The 13,684-nt window shown below is 45.0% G+C and overlaps 1 protein-coding gene across 1 annotated transcript; it reads left to right on the forward strand.

Annotated features, from left to right (window-relative positions):
- The first annotated feature begins 235 nt into the window (after positions 1 to 235).
- Positions 236 to 13,606, forward strand: parpbp (PARP1 binding protein). The gene is given in 12 exon segments (XM_083655193.1): positions 236 to 257; positions 854 to 1,009; positions 1,302 to 1,532; positions 1,661 to 1,702; positions 1,705 to 1,767; positions 5,106 to 5,276; positions 6,746 to 6,900; positions 8,614 to 8,797; positions 8,906 to 9,087; positions 9,644 to 9,725; positions 12,232 to 12,418; positions 13,114 to 13,606. Coding segments are annotated over 12 exon segments (1,785 nt in total). The 5' UTR covers positions 236 to 248; the 3' UTR covers positions 13,437 to 13,606.
- Positions 13,607 to 13,684: the final 78 nt, after the last annotated feature.

Here is a 13,684-nt window from a genome sequence, read left to right on the forward strand (position 1 = left end):
ACCAGGTATAGTTGCGTTATATAGTTCCATTTAAAGAAAATAACACATACTATTCATCTGCCGTGAAAAATACTAATAGGCAAATTAAATGTCTGTTTTAACTATGGGACAACTTCTACTCCTACTCCTACGAGCTGATTGGCCACAGCAGCAGCTTCCGCACTCCGCAGGCTATTTTAAATTTCCAAACTGCTGCTTGCTGCTTGTGTTGTCGTGGACCGTGTGTTTTGTTGTTGGACACTACTACAATGTCAGAGGTTTGCACCATTTAGTGGATCTTTTCTATCGTTTGTTATAGCCAAAGATGTGATTCAGGTTGTTGTTGTTGAAGGAACCTAAACTCAGCGTGAGATAAATATTTCTGGCATAAATCGATCACTCGCCAGCTGCTAGAACTAGTCTCGACGGGAGACAAGCCTTCATTCACGTCGAGGGGGCTAGACCTAAGGTACCTAAAGGTACTACTAATAAACGTTATCAGTGGTTCGAGCCATCGAGCCCAAAATCAAATCAAAGTAACTTTTTGCCCTTATGATGACCACTAGCCTAGTCCCGCGTCGAGGCTAGATGAGCAGCAGCTGGAGGTAATGGATCAGACAGATTTTGATTATCAGTATTACACAAAGTACTGTGTGTGTGTGTGTGTGTGTGTGTGTGTGTGTGTGTGTGTGTGTGTGTGTGTGTGTGTGTGTGTGTGTGTGTGTGTGTGTGTGTGTGTGTGTGTGAGCGAGAGAGCGAGCGATCTGGAGACAGTCTAGTTTCTGAGAATATTTCACCCTTGATTGCCCTTATTACATTAATTGTTCTTGAGATGTTTCCACAAGTTCTGAGAGGTCATCTTCCTGCTGTGTAGGGAACAATGGCGAGTTTAGAAGACGGTCTAAAGACGATGGTGCAAACCTTCAGAAGAGAATGCCACAGAGCCTTACAGTCTGAGAGAACCACCATCCATGGAGCTGATGGCATGCTGATGGTCCTGCAGCTGGCAATGGCAGAGGTTAATAAACAGGTAAATTACTTTCTGTGAGCCTCAAACCACTACTCTGGTCGTAATGCTCTTATCAGAGGCTTGCTAGCCAAATTTGAGGCTGTACGAGCCAAATCAATATCACAATGGTATAGTTCAATTGAACCATCAGGCCTGCTGTCGCGTTCATAACTGATGACATTACCACAGATTTCCTGTTGAGACCGCTCATGGCCCGTTTTTGGACTGTGGAAGAAGTTCTTTCTGCCTTTTAAACTGATTGGTTCCAGGCCGTGGGTAATTATGGCTGCTTTCTCTCTTCCTGTGACAGCAGGGTGGAGAGTTCAAAGTGGCTCTGAGTGATGTCCTGATGGCCTGGAAACACTTACTGTTAGACAAACTTCACCTGACACCCCACAACTTTGCACGCCCGGAGAACTATGATCTCATCCTGGAAGCATACAAATCCTTTCTGAAATGCTCCAACACTGTGGACCTGGTTGATATCCACTCTATGTACAAACAGCTGAGAGTGGACTCGGACCCGGAGGAGCCCGTGCGCCCGGTGAGCAGGACCTGATTGAAACCAGACTGATGACGTTGATTGCGGACTATTAGATAGGCTACTGTGTTAGAGAGATGAGGCGAGCCACTTTATCTCTGAATCGATTTTTGTTTTCTTCTTTTGCCAAGGTCCAGCTGTTTGAATTTCTATCAGGCAGCATGGAGGTCTCAGAGAGCTGACGGATTCCTCAGTCCCATCAACACCGTCCAGTAAACGCAGGCCCTGCAGCTCACAGGTAGGCCTTGTCCTGTTTCCACTCTTAAATGCAGTCATAAAGACATGTAAATTATTTCATGAATGACCATAGGAAACCCCCTCTACCACTTTGCCCTCTCTCCCCCCATATAAAGGTTTTGTTAGGAATATGAAATGCTATGTTGGCTTGGGCCATTGAGCAAGCAGGAACTTTAACTGTTCCTTTTCATTTTTCTACTACTGGCAAGAATCCGTTTATCCCTTTTTTCCAGTCTTCACTGTACTCACTTTCTCTCTGGAATCCAACCCGCTCTTACAGGAACTCTAAATCATATCACTTAGATTTAAGGGTGCCATGTGAATTCAATTACCGGGCAGATGTTTTAAAAACACAACACAATGTGGGGCAGGACAAGGGCTTCTGTAACAGTCTCTCTCTTCCAGTTGCTCTCTGTCACTTGGCTGATTTATGACTGGTTAGTTGTGGCTTGCTACTGCACTACCAGCTAGGGTGATGACATTTTTGGAGTTCAAATGCATCGTCTAGGCCAGTGGTTCCCAACCATTTTTGGCTTGTGACCCCACGTTGATGTCACAAAACTCTAGTGACCCCAGGCATTCAAAAACACACTCTTTTTCTCCTCGAATTAATTTGTTTTTGATCATGTAATAGATTGTAATACTATGTTGCAAGTAAACATTCAATTTAGACCACATTTAGGCTATTTCATGTATATTATAGCTTGTTTGCCCTCCAGAGCTATGGAGAATGGATGAAAGCGAGTATGCAAGAGGGTTGGCTGCCGCTCCATGCTGCAGGCATCGCCAACAGATTGCAAAACATATAGGATATGATCCATATACATTGAAGAGAAGCCATTTTTCCAGCAACTTGTCCAATTTGCCCAGTGTGGAGGCGGTAGACATTACAAATTACCTCCACCTCCAGACCTCATACTGGGTTTTTTATCCATCTCTGCCACCGTTTTTCAGTGAGTTTTGGTGGCCATGAACAGTGCAAACCATATGCATTTTGCTACTGCTTTCCTATCGCTTCCTATGTAGCAAATGTAGCCTGCTGCTGGTTGCCCTCCAGCATTATTTGCACGTCTCGCCCACTATACAGTCATTGGCCCCGCCCCTTGACGTGACGTCACCTGAAAACAAGCTATTGTGGATGGCAGCCAGAGGCAGATCGAATAGCCAGGATGAGCCACAGATTAGTGCACAATGTGAAGATGTTATTGTCCCATTGCAGGATTATGTAACAGGTGAGCTTGTATTTACAAGGCTGCAAATTAATGCTGAACAAACAAAGACTAAAATTTAATAATGAAAAAGACCTAAGTAGGCTACACATATGAGCTATATCTGGTTAACACAGACCCCACTAATAGGATAGGCCTGCTACAGGCCACCTCCCTCCCTACTGAAGAAAGACTTTTCTATTAATAAGGGTGGTCACACGTTATGGCTCTATTCATAACAATTATGTATATTTACATGTTGTCATTTTGTGAAAATGTAGCATACGTTCAGTTTTAAAACGTGTGTAGTAGTGTTGTTGTTATTTATAATTATTATTATTTGGAGTGATGACTAGAAATGTCATGCCAACCCCATTTGAATTCCATGCGACTCCACTTGGGGGCCCGACTCCAAGGTTAGGAAAGCCTGCTCTACTCTAAAGCTACTCTAAAGCCTGCTCTACTCTAAAGCTACTCTAAAGCCTGCTCTACTCTAAAGCCTGCGCTACTCTAGAGCTACTCTAAAGCCTGCTCTACTCTAAAGCCTGCTCTACTCTAAAGCTACTCTAAAGCCTGCTCTACTCTAAAGCTACTCTAAAGCCTGCTCTACTCTAAAGCTACTCTAAAGCCTGCGCTACTCTAGAGCTACTCTAAAGCCTGCTCTACTCTAAAGCCTGCTCTACTCTAGAGCTACTCTAAAGCCTGCTCTACTCTAAAGCCTGCTCTACTCTAAAGCCTGCTCTACTCTAAAGCCTGCTCTACTCTAAAGCCTGCGCTACTCTAGAGCCTGCTCTACTCTAAAGCCTGCTCTACTCTAAAGCCTGCTCTACTCTAAAGCCTGCTCTACTCTAAAGCCTGCTCTACTCTAAAGCCTGCGCTACTCTAGAGCCTGCTCTACTCTAAAGCCTGCTCTACTCTAAAGCCTGCTCTACTCTAAAGCCTGCTCTACTCTAAAGCCTGCTCTACTCTAAAGCCTGCTCTACTCTAGAGCTACTCTAAAGCCTGCTCTACTCTAAAGCCTGCTCTACTCTAAAGCCTGCTCTACTCTAAAGCCTGCTCTACTCTAGAGCTACTCTAAAGCCTGCTCTACTCTAAAGCCTGCTCTACTCTAGAGCTACTCTAAAGCCTGCTCTACTCTAAAGCCTGCTCTACTCTAGAGCTACTCTAAAGCCTGCTCTACTCTAGAGCTATTCTAAAGCCTGCTCTACTCTAAAGCCTGCTCTACTCTAAAGCCTGCTCTACTCTAGAGCTACTCTAAAGCCTGCTCTACTCTAAAGCCTGCTCTACTCTAGAGCTACTCTAAAGCCTGCTCTACTCTAAAGCCTGCTCTACTCTAGAGCTACTCTAAAGCCTGCTGTACTCTAAAGCCTGCTCCACTCTAAAGCCTGCTCTACTCTAAAGCCTGCTCTACTCTAAAGCCTGCTCAACTCTAGAGCTACTCTAAAGCCTGCTCTACTCTAAAGCCTGCTCTACTCTAGAGCTACTCTAAAGCCTGCTCTTCTCTAAAGCCTGCTCTACTCTAGAGCTACTCTAAAGCCTGCTCTACTCTAGAGCTACTCTAAAGCCTGCTCCACTCTAAAGCCTGCTCTACTCTAAAGCCTGCTCTACTCTAAAGCCTGCTCTACTCTAGAGCTACTCTAAAGCCTGCTCTACTCTAAAGCCTGCTCTACTCTAGAGCTACTCTAAAGCCTGCTCTTCTCTAAAGCCTGCTCTACTCTAGAGCTACTCTAAAGCCTGCTCTACTCTAAAGCCTGCTCCACTCTAAAGCCTGCTCCACTCTAAAGCCTGCTCTACTCTAAAGCCTGCTCTACTCTAAAGCCTGCTCTACTCTAAAGCCTGCTCTACTCTAAAGCCTGCTCCACTCTAAAGCCTGCTCCACTCTAAAGCCTGCTCTACTCTAAAGCCTGCTCTACTCTAAAGCCTGCTCTACTCTAAAGCCTGCTCTACTCTAAAGCCTGCTCTACTCTAGGCTGCTCTACTCTAAAGCCTGCTCTACTCTAAAGCCTGCTCTACTCTAGGCTGCTTTTTTCCAGTGTATATTGTGTTCTATGAATCATTTCCACTTGTTTTCTAAGCTGGCAAGCCAACAATGTGTATTTTAATCAATATGCATCCAATGTATTATTGATAGGTGAAAACGTCAATGAGAAGGGTGTTCTGCTCCTACCTGGATTTGCTTGTAAACGCGAAGAACGACCTGGCCTTGGCGCTTACCCTTGATGTCCCCAGTCGCACGCTTGGACAAGCGGCATTCACCGATTTAAAGCACGCTGCACGCAACAACAATACCTCACTCTTCCTGGTAAGAAATGCAACAACAATACCTCACTCTTCCTGGTAAGGAATGCAACAACAATACCTCACTCTTCCTGGTAAGGAATGCAACAACAATACCTCACTCTTCCTGGTAAGAAATGCAACAACAATACCTCACTCTTCCTGGTAAGAAATGCAACAACAATACCTCACTCTTCCTGGTAAGAAATGCAACAACAATACCTACCTCACTCTTCCTGGTAAAAAATGCAACAACAATACCTCACTCTTCCTGGTAAGGAATGCAACAACAATACCTCACTCTTCCTGGTAAGAAATGCAACAACAATACCTCACTCTTCCTGGTAAGAAATGCAACAACAATACCTCACTCTTCCTGGTAAGAAATGCAACAACAATACCTCACTCTTCCTGGTAAGAAATGCAACAACAATACCTCACTCTTCCTGGTAAAAAATGCAACAACAATACCTCACTCTTCCTGGTAAGAAATGCAACAACAATACCTCACTCTTCCTGGTAAGAAATGCAACAACAATACCTCACTCTTCCTGGTAAAAAATGCAACAACAATACCTCACTCTTTCTGGTAAGTAATGCAGCCACACTGAACAGGCATGGCTTGACCAATGAAGTATTCACACTTTGTTACATAGCAAGAGAACCAAAGCGAGGATTTTGAATAGAGGCAAAGTGACCGCCTACTTCCTGCTTCAGCATTGTACCAGATATTTTCATCCGCCATTTATTTTCCCATAGACATTTCGTAAAATGCTTATGAAAATAGTTTTACTTGTTCAAACCAAACAGTTCAGATATATTTAGAAACAGGAAAGACCACATAACATTTCACTCAGACTCAAACATAAAGAAATTGCGGATTTAAAGAAAATATTTTTTCAATGTATTTTTTTTTTTTTTTTGGTCAGAGTGAAATGTTCTATGCTCTCTCCCGAGATTTTGGCGGCCGACGCCCTTCCATACAGCCTGACGAAAACCCAACGGTTGAAACGCGTTGCGGTATCTATCTTGCCCGTATCACCTTCATGAAGATGTACTCTGTTTTGTTTAACTCTTTGTACTACACAGGTACAATTACTTCCAATTAAATTTTGTCATTTAAATTCCTAACAGCTCCTTTCTTCAATTTTTGAAACAGGAGAGAGACCACATAACATTTCACTCTGACCAAAACATAAAGAAATTGCGGATTTAAAGAAAATATTTTTTTGATGTAGTTTTTTTTTATTTTGGTCAGAGTGAAATGTTCTATGCTCTCTCCCGATTCTAAATATAGCTGAACCGTTTGGTTTGACCATGTAAAACTATTTTTATATGCATTTTACGAAATGTCTCAGGGAAAATAAATGGCGGATAAAAATCACTGGTACAGTGCTGAAACAGGAAGTAGGCGGTCACTTTGCCTCTCTATTTGAAGTCAAGTATTTGCCTCTCTATCCTGTTGCAGGCTGTAACTTCTCTATCCTGTTGCAGGCTGTAACGTCTTTCGTCAGGGCCATCCAGCTTGGAGGAAAGGGCTACGCCCCAGCTGAGTCTGACCCTCTGAGGAAGCACATTAAAGGATTGTCTGAGTTTGTCCAGTTTTTAGACAACCTGGAGGAAATCCTGGGAGAGATTCCCGACCCCAGGTACACAGTACAAGTCAATCCGGGATACCACCCACCCACTCTCTCAGTCTTGCCATTGCTTATATAGGACGACCACCTCCCCTCTCAGCTAAGAATCATCTCTCAATGCTTGGAGGCCTGCTGGTAGTGCGTATATTTGTGTTCTGGTGTGTAGACCACATGAACATCTCTGGCGGACCCCTGTGATCTGTTTAGCGATGGCATCAAATCCCACCTGTCCCACCACAAAGTACATGCTGTTATCATTTCCTTCAAAACCCTCTAATGGCTTTTCCTTCTCAGGTTCTCACGATAACACTTGGATTGCTAAAGCATGTTTATCGTTTGCTACATCAAAGCCTATCTATGTTAAATGATAACTTGTTCCATCTTTGGTACGCGTACTCAGATTAATTATCATCAAATCTTAACTTAAGCCTTTGCAGATCACCCTCTGTGCCTTTACAGATAGTTTTGGATGGTCTCATCAAGCCGCTGGCAATACAACAAAAAAAAGGTTATCAGAAATTGGTTAGCCATTCGATCATTTGAGAACTGAGCTTTGTGGTGAAGCTGTTGAAGACATCAGGTTTTGCACCACTCCCAGTAGCGACTACAACTCCACTTTGTCAAGCCGTACGTAACACATTGCAATGGCTGCATTTGATTCTTGCTGCTCCAGTTTCCCTGTAGGGAGTGTTGATGGCCGCGAGGGTTCTCGGTTCACGCGGAATCTGATCGGAGTAGTCCACCTCTGATGAGACCCTGTGTATGAGCTGAGCCAAAAAGGGTATTTCAACAGTCTGTGCCTCTACACCCTCAGTGGAGTACTGTATTTCCTCATACAAACACCTTCTATGGAGACTTCGGGGCCCTTTGTTCAGCTAACATCTGTTTTCCCAAATGATTCGGTTACTGAGCTTTCCGCGCTCACATCAGAGCTAGGTCAGCGTTGGACCGCTGCACGCTCCACCTTACTGTGTTTACGTTTTCTGATCTTTTTTTAACACGGAGTGCTGCAGTGCACTGCACTATTAGCAATACGAAAGTGGCAACATTGAGCTCATGTCAGTTCACTGGATCGCGCATTGACCTTTTTTTTGCTTTGCATGGTAGATTGGCGTCATTTGGACTGTGATGATGACACACGAAACGTTTTGATGTGTTGCTAATGAGGTCATGTTTGTGATGGTTTCCTGGGGTTTCTCCATCGACAGTGCATTGGTGGACAGAGTGACAGTGTCCAGGGTGATGTTAGCAGGGATTTGGTGGAGCACATTTTCTGCTTCATAACTGTTAGCATTGGCAAATGCTGCATTACAATGAAATAAAGCTTGGCTGAATGTTAACGCCTAAACAAACTAAACTAAACCTAAACTCCGAGGCCACAAACTCTGTGTCCAATGAATTGAAAGTGAAGCTGCAGTTTATCTTTTAAGGCCGTTTTCAGACTTCAGGCCCGCCTTCACTCAGTTTAACTGACTGGAGGGGGGCTTTAAGTCGCTTGCTTTTCTGCTTTCCAGTTTTAGGAGAGTTATTCATGTTGGCAAATATTGGCCGAACTCTTGAAGATTATGAATTCCATCCAGATGCAAACCTGTGTCTATTCTCCAAAGAAAGATTCCATTCCTTTCCAAACCAAATGCAGCTTTTTACTCTTATCTACTACCTAGAGTCTAAACACAACTGCCTCCTTGGATGTCATTGTGACTTGACGCTGTATTTAATTTTCAGCGCGTGTGGAGCCAGGCTAGTCACCGCCATCCGGGCGGCGCTGGTGAAGGGACGCAGCAGCGAAGACGTGGTGTACGCCGCGGCCGAAGAAACGGCAAAGGAGTTGAAGGAGAGGATCTGTCAGCTCCACCAGAGCCAGAAACAGATATCTGATGGAATGGGGACGGGGATAAGTCCTGCCAGGGTAAGGTAGGACTTCTGCCAATCAGATCTTTCACAGACAGCTACGTACGTGAACTAATAGTGCTCCCTATTTGTTTTTTGGTTGTGCTGGTGGTGATGTTCCTTCCAGCCCAAAGCGTACGCCATCAATCACGCCACTGCATATGGAGGTCGGGAGGCTGTGAAGGTGCTGATGGCGTTGCTGGATGAAGAAGCCCTGGCTCCTCCCTGTGGGAACAAGGCCGACCTGCTGTCTGAGGACCAGCCCGCCCTCAGCGGAGCCGAGGGAACCTGCATCCTCAATCTGTTCAGGTCAGCTCAGGCAGTCATATTGCGCAAACTAAGGTCCGACCGATCTGGGTTTCTGAAGGCTGAAAGTGATCATTTGTGCCAATATCCAGTGTGAATTTTAAATCAATTTGACTGTTTTCATCCCCAATGACAAGGATTCACTGTTTTCCCCCTTACTTTTATTCTCAAACGTTGTTTTAGGTGTGTTAGCAGCTCCTTTAGGCAGGGTGAGGCAGGTTTCATTGCAGCTTTTACAGACTTACACACCTGCTTCTTAGGAAAATCCACCCACACCCCACTGGAACCAGCCATCTAAAATATAAATAACAATTAAGACGTATTCGTTAGCTGTGGTCAAGGAGGAACCTAAATCATATCAGAGACAGGATGATATCCAATTTTTAATACAAAGCCAATATTGGTCCGATCTAAGCTTAGTGCAAAGTCATGAGAGTGAGTACACGTTTTTTTGAAGCATAATGAGCAGATTCCTCGCTCGGTGTGACCCTTATATTATTATAGATTTGATCATTTATAAACCTCTTTTCTTTGCCTCTTATTGTGGCTCGGGCTTCAGATCCCCCGAAGTGTCTACTGGATGTTCTCCACAGCCCCTAAGGAACCGCATCCAGAGCCAGCAAGACCTGCTCAAACCCAAGGTAATGTGGGCCCCTTCATCCAAGAGCCCAAATCCAAACCATCACTTAACTTCAAATTGAATCAGATGTACAAACATTGAAAATAATGTCTTTACATCCTGTAATTTCTCCCTGGTATTATATTATTTATTTGCTTAGCTGAAGCTCTCCTCTTAACTGACTTCCACCGGTCCCGTTTGCACAGCTGTGTTTCGGCTCTTAGTGTTAGTTTTAGGGTGTTGTTTGAATCAGTGGTGTAAAACAACTTATCTGTGGGGGATTCAAACCACCAACCAATCCCGATTTAGTAAGCGGTGCTATTTGTCCGCGCTCGGGTCGTCGACTCTGTGTGCAATGTCACAGCATATCTGATGTCCGTATCTCTTTCTGCCTGCCTGGCTTTCACCTGATGTTCTTCTGTCATGTCATCCCGATGTGGGTCAATATGAGAGATGAATGTCAGTAAGAGAACCAGTCGCATTGTCATTATATAGTCTATATACGGTGTCATTATACAGTCTATATACGGTGTCATTATACAGTCTATATACGGTGTGGGTGTGAATTCAGCCGATGATGCGAGGGAGAACGTTTTCACCTGAGTCACCACATTCGCTGCATGTGTCCACAATTGCAGAGTCATCCAAAAAGCACCAGTGAGCAGCGTTTTAAATGTAAAGGTAGGATGGATGTAAACTGTGTGAACCCCCTTTCCAACATGGATGCCAAACACATTTGGTGAAATGGCTCCTTTATTTGATTGCGCGAGCAGATGTCATTTTAGCTCCCCACAATCTGGCTGCCTTCCTGTTTGAGTGCGCTGTAATGGTCCCTGGGCAGCTCACCGCTTCCTGAACTCGCCGAGCGGAAGCTTTCTGCATCAATTTAACTTTGAAGAAGCCATATCAGTCGTGTAACTCGACTAGCAAGGGAAACTTTATAGGTTATTGTTTCCTGTTGTCTGCTGAATGACTTGATCCTAGACTCCTCCAAACGGTTTCATCATGCGCTGACGTCAACTGGCACACACACAGATGGACAGATTGAGTTTCTGCGTTTTGGGATCTGTCCCAATAGTTTTTCAATGCTAAGAGGATCCAAACGGCATAGTAAAACTCTTAATGCCAATTTAGTGCTGCTCTGTGATGTTATTCATTTGCGTTTGTGAATAGTAAATATTGATTGCTATATAATTCCCCCCCCCTGAATACTTCTGTCATACTTGCATATTAATACCGCACCTGCTACCCATTCTCACTTCCATCACCTGTGTGTGTGTGTGTGTGAGCTGGAGAAATTGCTTGCACCTGCTCTTGGAAGTATTATCTGACATTCCTCGGTCAGGTGTATCCAGCGTTGGGTCAGACGGTGTGCAGGGGTAATTTCAGGACAGTGTTCCCCAGAGGAATGAGGGCCGTCTGACCACATGGTGCCATGTTGGGCTCCCCCACCTGTTGTAATTGGATTAGATGTTCTCAGTCAGTCATAGTTTGGCTGTGTTCACTCTTCCACTCCCTCCCATTGTTTCTGGGGCGTTCCAGATATGTTTTATTAGATATGTTTTATTAGCATGCCTACATTTTTAGCTCCCATTATTGAAGTGTGTCTCTCCGCTCGCTCTTAGGGTTACTGTTGTTGTAGGTGAGCCGTTCTTTTGAAAAGCCTCTCTTCTCTCGCTTTGATCCCTTTGTGCTTTACGGAACCCGCCCAGCTTTTGCACACTGTATTTTGTATTTATTTTTTATATTCCTCTTCCCTACTGCGGCCCACTAGCCTGAAGGGTGAAATCAGAGGATTCGGATAATCGCAAGCAGGCGTAGATCAAACGGTGGATGAAAGGGGTGGATCTGTATGCCCCGGGGGCGGGGCTAGGGTTGATGTCCTCCAATATAATTTCCTCTGTTATAACGAGACTGTCCAAGAAGGCTTTTGAATGAGCTGTGGGCTATGGCTGTGCTGGCTATGCTACTGTCTAATATCTCCTCTTATCGGTGACCAAGCAACTGCAACAACATTGTTTATTGGTTTTGATCAACAACCCTATCGTCAACCCCCTGCAGATATGTTGGGATCAAGTCAAGATTGTACTACTTGCACCTTTTTAACTAAGAGCAGTGGTTCCCAAACTGGGGGTACGCTTGAACCCCTAGGGGTACGTGGAGATACTACAGGGGGAACTTGCGAGAAATGGAAAAAAGTAAGCAATAATAAAATCAGGAAAATCAATTAAATGTTCAAATAAATCTGCTCAGGAGGCACTAAGTGCAACTCTTTCACTCCATTCATTTCTTATTTTGTAATGTTATATTCTTCAAAAGGTGGGTTATCATTCATTCGTGGCATCATATGCTATAGTATTCTCTTGCGGTTCTCTAAGCAAAACGGTGTAGTCGGGTAAAGGGGCTACTTGTATTCAGAAATCAGGGAAAGGGGGTACTGAAGCCAACAAAGTTTGAGAACCACTGAACTATTAGACTCAGGATATGTTCGTGCAGTTGCACAAAACCCTTTCTCCTGTTTATTCCAGGTCAGAGACCATGTCATCCGGTCCCAGTTTGCCTGCACATACCGAGACGATGAACCGCCCCTCAACCGTGTGCTGGAGTTCCCAAGCAGCAGCCAGGTCCCGACCTGTGTGCACCCAGCCCCCAAACGCACAACCAGCCCGGTAGTATGCGAGGAGGACCTTGAGCCAGAATGCACCTCTGCAGCAGGTACCTATTCTACTTGTGTTACACTCATCTCCATTTCCACCCAAGACTGCGTGTCCCTCTGCTGCGTGCTGAGAGCAGCTCAACATTTCATCACCAGCAATGATGCACACTCAACCCCCCCAGCAACCCCCCAGCCCCCCCCCCCCCCCCCCCCCCCCCCCCCTCTGGGATATTTCTTCTATTCCACGCCACACAACTGGATGGAGGCCCGGTTGTGTGGTCCCACCTTTTCAGCCCAGCCTTGAACCCTCCCAGTCCCAGCTTTGGGACTGGTACTTACCATCAACCATTAAATGATTCCCCATTCTATAAAACCTGCTCACCCCCACATCTGTAGTTTAAAAAGTAAAGTGTGCACGCAAACGCACACACACACACACGCACCCGCACCCGCGCGCACACACACTTTGTTTGCCCATTTCCCCTTCTGTCTTTTTTTCTGTGGGAATTGCATGACAAATGTTTAATTCCAGCTGAGCAGAATAAACACACAGGCTGCTTAAAGCAGAGCTAACGTCAGCAATTTCATCACAACCTTTTCCTCCACTTCCTCAGCACGTGTGTGTGTGTGTGTGTGTGTGTGTGTGTGTGTGTGTGTGTGTGTGTGTGTGTGTGTGTGTGTGCACTTTGCCATACTGCATATTTTTTTAACAGATTGCTAAACTTTGATTTCACTTTTGTTCTGATCCTTCCAGCAAAGCCTGCCACTGAATCTCCAAGTACGGAGCAGCAGAGAGGTGTTCAGCAGGCGGGTGCGCTCGCGCTCGGGCCAACGTGTGGAAATGCGCAGAGCAGCGGAGCAGGTCCGGCCAATAGGGAGAAGACACAGGACAAGGGCAGCAAGAGGAAGCAGGCGGATGCCGACCAACATGGCGAATCGGAGAACCAGCCTCCAAAGAAGAAACCGCCCACAAGTATCGCAGGCAAAATGCCCGCTAAGAAGAACGTTAGCAAGGCCCAGAGTAAGAAGAAGCTGATAGCTGGACAGGGGAAGCTAACAAGCTTCTTCAGAGTCTAATCTCGGTTGCATATGGTTTTATATTGGTTGTTTGATTAATTATGGACTTATTTCTCTATGGACTTCTTTTTCATTCATCTTTTTCATTCATCGTCTTCGATAGTACAATAATGTTTGTCACTGATGAGCAACACGGTTGTTGTTGTTTTCTCTAGTCACTGACAAAAGTGGTGTGCATGTGTGAACGCGCCCATTAGGCAATGTGGAAAATGTGAGTGCCCTGAAACCCAGGTAAATCAGTTTGGTAG

Source organism: Poromitra crassiceps, assembly GCF_964638095.1.
Source record: "Poromitra crassiceps genome assembly, chromosome: 2".
In the NCBI taxonomy this organism is placed as follows: Eukaryota; Metazoa; Chordata; class Actinopteri; order Beryciformes; family Melamphaidae; genus Poromitra; species Poromitra crassiceps.